This window comes from Alosa alosa, chromosome 14 (genome assembly GCF_017589495.1).
Source record: "Alosa alosa isolate M-15738 ecotype Scorff River chromosome 14, AALO_Geno_1.1, whole genome shotgun sequence".
Lineage (NCBI taxonomy): Eukaryota > Metazoa > Chordata > Actinopteri > Clupeiformes > Clupeidae > Alosa > Alosa alosa.
In genome coordinates, this window is record NC_063202.1 from 2,257,066 (window position 1) to 2,269,193 (window position 12,128).

The window sequence follows — 12,128 nt, forward strand, 5'->3', positions numbered from 1 at the left end:
GCTGGAAAGCGTGTCCCGGTTTCCCGGTCATCATGTCATCGCTCTCGTCTCGTTGACTGGTTCTAATCTCACCCGAAGTTGCTGTACCTTCCAATAACGTTGTCTGAGCTGTTAGATCTATAGAACATCTACTTCCGTGAATAACATGGGCCAGTCATTACTTTTATAGTCATGGGGCAACGCTTTGGGCGAACTCCATGTAGGCTCAAACAAACGAAACAGGCATGAGACTTACACAGCACAGCCGAACTCACTGCTCACTCAGAAGTGTAAAAGGGACGTTACATGCCATCACTTCAGAGTCTCAAAAAGTCTCCAAGAACGCCAGAAAAAGTAGCTAGATTTGTCGCTAGTCGCTTTTTACAAAAAAAGTCACTTGGGGGGTCTGAAATCTCGCTAAATATGGCGACAAAGTCGCTAAATTGGCAACAATGCAGGCGCGCCTGGGCGAGTTCACCTGCATCCTACAACGTCACCCTTTCGCCGAAACTACCTGGCGGCGATAGCCTACTTATTTCCGCAATTGGAGGTCGGAGTCATTTTGAAGTCTCGCCGTGAGCGCCATAGACATTTCTTTTGGAGTGGAACCCAACAGGATTATTTATTGGATTTATTTTACAAAGGGGTTTGAATCTGATGGAGGTTTGTTGGTGCTTGCGCTTCGGAGCTTTTCTTCTCCTTCTCCAGGTTGGTTATCTTTTGACGCCGTGTTGTTTTTTTGTTTCCCAAGCTGTTTAATTGTAGACTTTTTAGCCTAGAACCCATTTCCTGCGTGTGATTTAATGTTCAGGGAAGTTAAATTTAATGTCTACCTTTGAGTTAAAGAAACGCTAGGGACTAACTTAACGTTGCCTTGTTTTTTTTTTTTTTTTTTTCTTAAAGCAGGTGGATCACTCATTTGAATTGAGTCTGTTAAACAGGATGAGTAAATTATGTGAATGCGCTTTCTACAATTGAGCTTTAAGCTCATTGTACTATTAACTAATTGTATATTTTTGTATATTTTTCTTTAAAATATCAAGGCACCATCGTGTGTAACTGGAGAGAAATCATCATGCGCACCTGGCTTTGATTCAGAACTCTATGTATTCAAAGTCGATAGAGTTCATCTTCACATTGGCCGGAGGCTTGGTAAAGGTACGTTTTATGCGATTGACGCAGTAAAAGGCCTCGCCCTGGTTTTCTCATCAAAATGTGTTGGCTAATGATGAACTGGGGCCTATTTGATTTATAGGCTACAGTGACTTTTAACCATCAGCTTATAATGTTAACGATTTAATTCTGTGCAAGGCAAATTTATTCAAATTATTGTGGTAGATATTTCAAATAGTGTTACCTAAAGTTGATAGTAAAGTGACTTAACCTCAGAATTAACTTAAGATTTTGGGGAGTGACAGCACGTAGAGTGCCTTATTTTTGGTTTTGTTTTAGCTTGTGATGACCCTGGTGCATCTGGAAGACAAGGCCACACTTGTTTCAGCTATCAAATGTTGCATTTTCTCACTGCTGCATTAATCTAGGAGGGCTACATTAGACGTTGGGCTGCCCCACCTGGTAAGAATGGCTGCAGTTTGTTGAGATGCAGCTGGCCTCATCCCTGGCTGTTGATCTCTCTTTCCTTTATATTTTTTAAGTTTCAATAGGCCATACTCGGAAGACTAAAAAAACTCCAGACCATTTTCAAATTTATTTGAGAATTGTGTTGTGGACATGAATACTTCTAAATTTCCCTGATTGTGTAGTTTCAAGTGTTTTAAAGTAAGACAAAGCAGTCATTTTAACCTAAAGTTGTTGATCAGGTAGGATCAGGACCTCTTAGTTGTTTTTTGATTAACTGGGTATTGTCTTAGCGCTAAATATGGCATTGAATATTGATGCCAAGGGGAGTAGATATCAATTATTTTACTGTGTTGCTTTTATGTTGTAAGAGCTTTTGGAAAAGTTGAGATCCACTAATGTTTCGGTCATCCAGGTTCAGTCAGGCTCAATGTCTCTGCAGGCTTCTATGGGTGTGCTTGAGCAAGCCTTAACGTGACCAGGTGGGACAAACAGGTTCTGCTTCTGCAGGAGATTTTTCTTTTCTTTTCTCTCTCTCTCTTTGGGGGAGGGGAAGTGTCTGTGTGGTTTCTTAAGCTGTAAAATAGTATCACAAGCACTGAAGCCTCAGAAGTCACAAAATGGATGGGGGGGGCTAAAAAAAAAAAGATAAACATCCTTTTATCACAAGATGGTTGTAGCCTCAATTGGTCTAGCTGACGAGGTACTGCGCTCTAGTGTGTGTTCATTCCATTCAGTTGAAAAATGATATGGCAGTTAGCTGGGTACTTTCCCTTTGCCTATGCTATAACACTAGACCTGTTCTGGTCCGTCATCTTTTAGTTTAGTTTCTTACCACTCATTCAAAATTACAGCAAACAGGAACATGGTAATCTTCTGATCATCTTCATCCTTTATCTTTAGCTGGCTTTGTAATAATTGAAGGAATGTTACAGAAGATAAAACCTCTTTGTGCTTTTCTGAGGCCCCTTATCAAATGCTTTACAAAGCAGCACTGTGGTCACATAAAAGGCCATTTATTCATTTGTGCTCATCGGTTACAACGATAACGGCCACTTCCTCCACTTAGAGCATTAACAGCTAGCCCATAGGTCAGAGAGTGAGACCAGTGTGGCCATTAGCACTAGAGGATGGACTGAAATGTTCAGTGTTGCATAATAGTCACTAATCCAACCCCCCAACCCTCCTTTCTTTCCTCTGCAGTGGTTTTCGATGACTGTACCGGCCGCAAACGAATTGTGTTGGATTCGGCAGACAGCCGTTTTAAAGTGGACACTGATGGAACAGTGAAGCTGAAGAGACAAGTGACCCTGCATGATGGACACAAGAGGTTTTCACTGCACGCGTGGGACTCCCAAGGCAGGAAGCACACAGTGGCTGTTCGTGTGGAGCTCGACCGGCCTCACCAGCACCACCACCACCAGGTGGACTTGCACCAGATGGACTTGCACCAGGTAGCCACAGGCAGCACAAGATGGAACAACACTGACCTCTGTTGACTGACTTTTCTTAAAACCTGCAATTTGTCTTACTTGTCTGTAGTGTTCAGGGAAAATGCACACCTTTGTTTTATAGCAGAGGTTTTCAACCAATGGTGTGCAGCCCATTGGTCAGAAGGCATTGTGGGTAGCCCATGACATGCATTAAGTAATGTAGTTTCACTGTGAGAATCAGTTCTTTTTACCCCACACCTCACAACAGTGTTCCACAGGTGGTGTCTTAATCAGAATGTCAGAATGGCGGCCCCTGGGTCACAATCAGTTGTAAAAACTTGTTTGATTACATTTGAATTGGTTAAAGATAATTCAGTGTGTAAAGTGTATTAGCTTGTTGGTTCATTTGGTCACACTTTAACTCCACAGCCTGATGTGACTGAAGCAGTTCCAGCCGTGCCAGTCCTGGTGTTTCCAAAGTCATTTGGTGGTCTAAGGAGGAGGAAGAGGGATTGGATTATCCCTCCCATCAACTTTCCTGAAAACTCCAGAGGCCCTTTTCCACTGAAGATGGTGCAGGTATGTGTGTGGTATGGATGGTGAAGTGTGTGTTTTGTTGGGATAATATGGATAGATTATTGACTGAATAAATTTGACTTCTAGATAAAAACCAGCTATGCTAAGGAGGTGAAGATCATCTACAGCATTACTGGTCAAGGGGCAGACGACCTTTTTACAATTGACCGTAAGACGGGATGGCTTTACGTCACTCAGCCCTTGGACAGAGAACAACAGCCTTCCTATACGGTAAAGTTTTTAAAAATAACCCTGTTGGAGTTTTAAAGACTGGGGGCATCCAGTGACTCTTAGCAAATTCATGATTTTGTTTTTATCCTACCCCTCAGCTTCTTGCCCATGCAGTATCAGATGGTGGTGGGAAAGCAGAGGAGCCCATGGAAATCAATGTCCTTGTAATTGACCTAAATGATAACAGGCCTATCTTTGTGAAAGATCCTTTCCTGGGAAGTGTTGCAGAAGCATCAAAAATAGGTTTGTCAATTGTAGTGTGTGTGTGTGTGTGTACGCATATATATTGTTCTTCCTGTTTCATGTCAGAATTAGTTGCTTGGTCACTTTAGTTTTCTAGGCTTTATTGTGTTTAAGGTTTTCGTTGTGAATTTGATGCTTATTTGTTCTTGTACAGGCACTGAGTTTATGGCCGTTAATGCCACTGACGCTGATGAGCCTGGAAATGCAAACGCTGACGTCAGATACAAAATCCTGAGTCAAGATCCACCAATACCACTAAAGGATATGTTTGACATCAATCCTTTAACAGGAAAAATCAGGGTGAAGAACAGTGGGCTGGATAAAGAGGTACACTTTGACCATGAAAAGTCCTGCTTTATCATGTGTTCTGATCTGACTACTCTCTGATTATGAATTCATTCAGGTTTGTTAAGAATGAATTGTAAGAAAATAGTTTGAAGTGTTTCGTTCCCTTGGTCTGATTCAGAGTTGATGCAGAGGCATCCTATGCAGTATTTAGGATGGGGAAGATTGATAGAAAACAAGTAGGAGAGAAGGATGGGGGGGGGAAAAAAAAAAAAAAAAAAAAAAAAAACTCCCTGAAGAAGGTTACTCCAAAGTCCTTTTAGGCAAGTCCCTCCACTCGGCGGCCATATTGCAATGCTTTTTGGGCACTCATCGGGCATCCTATATGATTGGCACGGTGTCTTCACAACACACCTCATGATTGGCTCAATGTATTCACATGTCGACGTTTTGCCGAGGAAGGGGTGGGATATGTGTAGACAACGGCCATATTGGCGTTACAAACTAGTCCCATGCATTTTTATGGAGGATTTTTGAGTGCTGTCTCCTCATTAGAAAGTCTCTGGTTACTATGACAGGCCAGCAAACCCTTCTTCTATTTCTGTGAGCTTTTTGTTTGGCCGTTTGCAAACGGAGTGCATTACTGCCATCTGCTGGACTAAGGTGTAATGGCAAGTGTACCCTGTAGCCTCCTTCTGGCCACCGGGTAATTAAGGCGAATGGACAGTTTAACCCAGTTCCTGCCTATAGCAGATAATTTTGTCCTCGTAGGTAACGTTGACATGACACTGTGAGTAGACGTGGTGCACTGACATTCACAATTGCTCAGAGTCCGGGTGCCACATCACTGTGGCTATGGCTGTGCCCTCTCACAGTTTATGAATGGTCAGTAGTGGGAACCACTGTCTCCTTCGCGATTTCCTTTTAAAAGTTTCTTATAAAAAGGAGATCAATTATCAACAATGACAAGCCAGCTGGAACCTGCCGCTCTCTCCCTCTCGTGGCGCTCAAACGCGTTCCCAATTAAATGGAGTAGCATAACGTAGTTGGATCTGCTGCAATGGAGATCTACAAAGAGTATCATCTCAATGTAACATGCTGTTTTGATATTGACATTGTAAATGTTCTCTAAGAAGAGTGTAAAGCAGTTTGCAGTAAAGTTAGCCACAACGTTATCTATCGCTGGAAAGTAGTTTGGCCACCCCTGGTCTAATGTGTAGGACCTGAATCGGTGACCTCCATTGTGTTGAAGTCCAACCTACTCTTTACTGTACTCTTATTAACACTAACATTGAGATATGAGTGATGAGTGAGATTTGAGAATCATGTTGGTATTTGACTAATGAATAAATTCTATACATTTGTTTTTGCATTTCCAGAAAATTCATGAGTACACTTTGGAAATTCAAGCAGCTGACAATGAAGGAAATGGTCTACTAGCCGAGAGTGCAAAGCAATTATTACCGTAACTGACAGCAATGACAATGCTCCAAAGTTTGACCCATCTCAGGTAAGCCAGGCATGAATTTGGTGGAAGGGTGGAAGCCTGACTATAACTATAGGTGCTTCTCAAAAAAATTGAATATTGTAAAAAACTCCATTGACCTACTAGACTGAGAGATTAAATGGGAGGAAACATTTCTGTGTTCATTCTGCTAATATTTTGAAATACTGGATTTCTGATTTCCATTAGCTGTTAAGGGTAAATGAAAGTTTCGGTCATCAAGAATAATCAAGATTAATACAAAAAAGCTTGAAATATTTCACTTTATGTGTGAATCTATAATAAATGAAAGTTTCACTTTTTGAAATAAATTACGTGGAAGAAATTCAATTTTTCATGATATTCAAAATAGTTTTAGATGCACCTGTATATCGCTAATGGTGAAAACTACAGTTTTAAGTGTCCTTAATAAGCTAATAAGTGCACCTGTATATCGATAATGATGACTACAGTTTTAAGTGTCCTTAATAAGTGTGATGTTCACACCACAGACAAAAACATGAAGAATGTTGGACAGTGTGAATGTTTATATGGTCATGGTTCTAGGAGTCTTTATTTTCATTGGTTGCCTGTGGCCTGGGCTCAAAAAAACACAGAAGTGAGCCTGAAGAATGCACGAGAATAGAGGAGTAAAGTGGAACAGTTAGAATGATCTGATGTAGCCTACGTGTTTTCATTCTAAGGAACAGCTCTTTTTGCTGACGTTGTTTTGCTTTTCTAGTACACGGTGACTGTGCCTGAGAACAAAGTGGGGGAAGTGGTGGTGAAGATGCCTGTAACGGACGACGATGATCCCAACACCTCTGCCTCAGCAGCCAAATTCAAGATCATCAGTGGAGACCCAGCAGGGATGTTCAGTGTTGAGACAGGCCCCAACAAACAGGAGGGCATCATCAAGACTGCCAAGGTGTCTGAAATGGCTCTTGCCATCTTTTGAATGAAGTTTTTTTGTTTTGTTTTTCCTTCTTTTTCCCCATCCCTCCATCCTAACTAAGTGTTTGTGTTTACTGCGGTCATCTACCTAGCCTCTGGACTTTGAAGCTGTGGCCAAGTACACGCTGGTGGTAGCAGTGGAGAACGAAATCCCGTTTGCAGTTGCTCTGCCAACATCCACTGCTCAGGTGGTGGTGAATGTTGGGGATGTCAACGAGGCTCCCATCTTCAGTCCAGCAGAGAAGACCATTTCTAAGCCTGAAAATGTACCTGTTGGCACACCACTAGTGGAGTACTTAGCCAGAGATCCTGACACCGCTATGAAGCAGAAAGTGACGTGAGTGCTTGTGCCAATTTGATGTTTCAGCGCATACTCCCACATTCCTACCAAATGTTCACATATTCCCCATAGAGCTGCAACATCTATTATAATCAATTAGTTGTCAATATTAGATTTTATCCTCAAATATGTTGACAGTCCTCAATTAATTAGGTTGAGTGTTCAGTAAGTCAAAATTCTTAAAATTTAATATCAAAGGCATATTTCTTTACTTCTCTGTGACTAAACTAAACTCTTTCGGACCTGGAAAAGTTTAAAATGTTGCAGGAACATGGGAAGTCTAAAAAGTTGTAGGCCTTAAAAAGGACTTAAAAACATAGACACTACCAGTCAAAAGTTTGGAGAGACATTTCCATTCCATTGCAAAGGCACATTCTGTTTACTAATCTGATATAATTTTAAAAGGCTAACTGAGAAAACATAGGAGAACCCTTTTGCAATTATGTATGTAAGCATACAATGTAAGCTGAACACTGCTGCCCTAAGTTTTTAAATACTTAAAGTGCTTCTTTACAGGTACAAAGTAGGCAGCGATCCAGCTGGTTGGCTGAGTGTCGAAAAAGACTCAGGAATAATTAAAGTCAAGACTGACATGGACCGGGAATCTACCTTTGTTAAAGACGGCCTGTACAAAGCCCTGATTCTGGCTATGGATGATGGTATGTGACTGTCTTTGGGACTTCTTCTGTTCAGATCTGTTTTTTTCCCTCACTGATTAAAATATCCTTCCTTTGTCCACAACAGATTTGGTCCCTGCGACCGGTACTGGAACACTCATTATTCAGTTGGAAGACGTGAACGACAACCCTCCAGCAGTGGTGGAGAGGCTGGTGAAGGTGTGCAATGAGGAGCCACCTCCCATTCTGCTCGCAGTCACAGATCAAGACACTGAAAGTAACGGTCCTCCTTACGGAGTACAGATGACCGGGGACTCAGCCAAAAACTGGACAGCAACAATGAACGACACAAGTACGTCTCCTCTGGGGGGTAGTATAGCCGTATTTTATCGTTCTCAAAATCACTCTAAAAGTGATCTCCAACAATATTATTCTTCATGTTATAGTTTGTGTAGACATCATTCATATTAGCTAGGATACTTTTTTTTTATTATTATTATTGTCTGTGAGCTTCTCTAAAGACTGGTAGTCCTCATTAAAAATCTGAATGTTATAGTAGGTGACCTTTGAATTTCCCCTTGGGGATCAATAAAGTATCTATCTAGGTGGTAACATTGATCCCTGGGGATCTATCTATCTCTATATGCTGGTACACTACAGTGTGTATCTTGCTTCAGACTGCTGTGTTGGTTAATTTGAGGGAAATGGGAGTGTAAAGTCCTTGATATTTCATATATATATATATATATATATATATATATATATAACTTTTTTATATATATAGTTTTCTGAAACTTCATTTATCTTAGTAAAGACCTGTAACACGGGGTATTAGCTGGCCATGCACATACTAAATAATAAGTGAATAAGCTTAATTTAAATAATTACTGATGGTTTATTTCATAGAATCTTCTTGCTTTGTGTTTCAGGTACTGGCATTATACTCCGATTGAAAAACAAGTTACCGGAAGCAAAATACAGCATCAGGCTGGATGTCCGTGACACCCATGGCTTGAGCCACGTAAGCATTGTAGAAGCCCAAGTGTGCAACTGCAAGGGAGCTGACTTTGCCTGCACAGATAGGGATATCGGTGCAGCAGGATTCGGGCTTCCTGTCATCCTGGGAATCTTGGGAGGCGTCCTGGCCCTACTCTGTAAGAATCTCCCCTCTTTGTTTTAAGTATTTTGATTGAGGTGAAGGGTTGAAAGTGTCTTTGGGGGCGGGGGGCGCTGCACTCACTGCTCACATACTGCACTGAGCCCAGCAGCCAGCACAGTGTGTGTGTGTGTGTGTGTACAGCCCTTAAGATGCTTCCCTGCTGTTGGAGTTGGTTGCTCTGCTGCCAGGCCTCTTCCTAAACGACTCATTCTGCCCCCCAGTGTTGGTCCTGTTTCTGCTCATGTTCATGAGGAGGAAGAGCAACATGAAGAAGGACCCGCTCCTGCCAGAGGACGACATCAGGGACAACATCTACTACTATGATGAGGAAGGCGGAGGAGAAGACGACCAGGTGAGCTCATTTCTCAGATGTCGCTAGTTACACCTTAAAGTAACGCAGTGTAGGAATTCCCCTTTTCATACATTTTCAATGTAACTGGGTTCCCATGTAACGCTAAGGGGGTTACCCAGTGTGTCAAACTGATGAAGAGTCATGTTCCTGGTTGGAACAACAAAGCTACTTAGTGCAATACCAGATATTGCCGGTGTGCATGGATATTACATAACATTATGATTGCATTGTATTGCTTTCATGCATGTGTTGACCATTGGAATAAGAAATACTGAGCCTTGTTGAATCTTCACTGGAGGTGGTGGATTAACTTGCCATTTGTAAAGGGTATAAGGCATCTATCATGTATCCCCATGCTCAAAACAGCCAAACAGCCTGTGCTTTCTTTACATTTCCAAATCAAGCCAGTGAAGTGAGTCTGATCCAACATCTGGTCAGAACAGGTCTTAACAGATGATGTCATTTAAACAGGTGAGGCTGTTCGCCAGTACAGGCGGAGAAATTCCTGGAACTTTGTACTTCCTGTTGGGAGTCGCTCTTCATTGTAATATAATATGAGCAGTGTGGTTAACTTGGTGATTCATCTCTCGCTCTCTCGCTCTTTCTCTCAGGATTATGACTTGAGTGTGCTACACAGAGGCCTGGATAACCGGCCAGAAGTATTCAGGAATGATGTGATTCCCACCTTCATGCCCGCACCACAGTATCGACCACGTCCTGCCAACCCTGAAGATATCGGGAACTTTATTGATGATGTAAGTCAACTACATTTTCTTGACTTGCCTGTTTTACACACCTGCAGACCTGCTAACCTGTATGCATTTTGCGTAGCAACCATGCATTTTCACATCAAAGTACGCTGCTCTGATTTTTTTTACTTAAAAGTATGCAAAATGAGCAGACATCCAACTTCTCTGGAAACCTCCTTGAGCATGTGAATTAGAATCTCCTGCAAATCTATTTCATGTGAGGATGAGATAAAGAGAGAGAAAGTGAGAATGACCGGCAAAGCATAGTGGCCTCTCTTTATTTATTTTTTTCTTCTCCAACGGTGGGTTAAATGAAAGACTTAATGAGGTGACTTTGCATTCCCCCAGCTACCGTTTTGCGAAACTAAAAATAGTTGGGATAATGTAGAACTAATCATTGCAGCCTCACAGATGGCTGAAAGAAACGGTGCATGTGCAAGTTGAATTCTTTAAAAACAAAAAGGAGAAAAAAGTAGGCTATTGTGAGTAAAGGGATAGACTGCACACTGACAACAGCAGATTTCTCTGGCCTCTGGATATAGCCTCTATCTACTGTAGCCTATATCCAGGTGAATTAAATATGTTGGCATAACATGGACGATAGATGTATTTCTGTACAAAATAAATCTTTAATAATGGATTGAAAAGCCACCATATATGAGAAAATGGACAACATATCCACATCAGTCCCCATCAACCCAAGTGTTTTAGGTCAGGATTATTAGGCTCTAAAACAGATTGTCAACATTATAGAGCTATGTAAAAGATTCAGTTTGCACTTTCAGGAACACATTTACCGGTAGATAGATATTCGACATTAAAGATGGGTCGCTATCCAAAATGTGTCTTACGAGTATGGCTGTTTGTTTTTGACTGCATTTTTTTTCCCGGCTCGAGGTGCTACTCAAAAAATTCAAGATTGGCAGGTCTGCACCTGCTTTGAAGGAGTTGGTGACCTCTTTCTAATCCCCTTGCTAATGCTCTGTGTGTGTGTGTGTGTGTGTGTGTGTGTGTGTGTAGAATCTGAAGGCAGCTGACAACGACCCCACGGCGCCACCGTACGACTCGCTGCTGGTGTTTGACTACGAGGGCGCGGGCTCCGAGGCTGGCTCCCTCAGCTCCCTCAACTCCTCCAGCTCAGGAGGCGACCAGGACTACGACTGCATCAACGAGTGGGGCCCGCGCTTCAAAAAGCTGGCCGACATGTACGGTGGAGGAGAGGAGGAATGAGGGGACGCACTCTTTTAATGGGAACAACTGTCCTAAACCATCTCGTTCTAAACAAAAGCCACTGCTGCGTGCATTTTCAGCAGCAAAAATGTTTTTAATCTGATGGTGGGCTTTATCTTGAAGGTTACATGCTTTGTTATATTTTAAATAATGACCGTAAAGCAAGGGCAAGCCCATTTTTGTAGCACTGATGGCCATTTGAATTGAAGGGCACTGAGTGGAATTGGGCATTGAGCGGAATTGCTCCTCAGATGGCATACAGCCTTGACACATGTCAGTTAAATGTTTTATATCACTTTTGCTTGTTTTTCTGTTGTAAACCGTTTTTTAACAGAATTTAATCACTCAGTCTGTTGAGGGCGTATTAAAGAAAGGGTAATTTTTTTTTTAAATCAGTTTTCTATTTGTCAAGCTTTTTTATGTTGCTCATTACCCTCCTTTACCCTCTGATTGTTTTTCATGATGCTCTAATGTTTCTTTGAAGCATGTGCTTTTTATGGACTGTGATGGCATTCAGATTCAAGGTGACGATGTAAATATTTTATTAAATAAACTTCTTACACCTAGATCGTGTGTGTGTGGTCATTAGATTGGAGAAAGCCTGCTTACTTGTCTTCCAAGTTAGTCTTAAACCCTTTGCAATATTACATTTACAATACATTTGCATCCCTGGAGTCAACAGTGGGAGGATCCAACTTGGGGAAGGTGGCAAGAAAAGTGTGTGTGGTCTACCAAAGCACACATGAACGCTAACATGCAGACTTGGAATGGAAAGTTTTTTTTACTTGATTAGGCATAGCCAGGTTAAGGACAGTGTAGGCTACTCACTCACCTAACATTGTAGAAAAATGGATATTAATAATTAAATGCTTGAATATTTTTGAACTAATCAATTAGACCTATGTTTTAACACGTGTTT

General features: G+C 41.6%; 1 protein-coding gene across 1 annotated transcript; it reads left to right on the forward strand.

Moving 5' to 3' along the window:
• Positions 1-237: 237 nt before the first annotated feature.
• On the forward strand, positions 238-11,777 carry LOC125307255 (B-cadherin-like). Its single transcript, XM_048263129.1, is given in 17 exon segments — positions 238-687; positions 1,023-1,137; positions 2,761-3,011; positions 3,420-3,569; positions 3,654-3,797; positions 3,896-4,040; positions 4,195-4,367; positions 5,705-5,776; positions 5,779-5,835; positions 6,551-6,736; positions 6,855-7,099; positions 7,619-7,761; positions 7,847-8,071; positions 8,649-8,873; positions 9,100-9,230; positions 9,842-9,985; positions 11,000-11,777. Coding segments are annotated over 17 exon segments (2,667 nt in total). The 5' UTR covers positions 238-636; the 3' UTR covers positions 11,210-11,777.
• Positions 11,778-12,128: the final 351 nt, after the last annotated feature.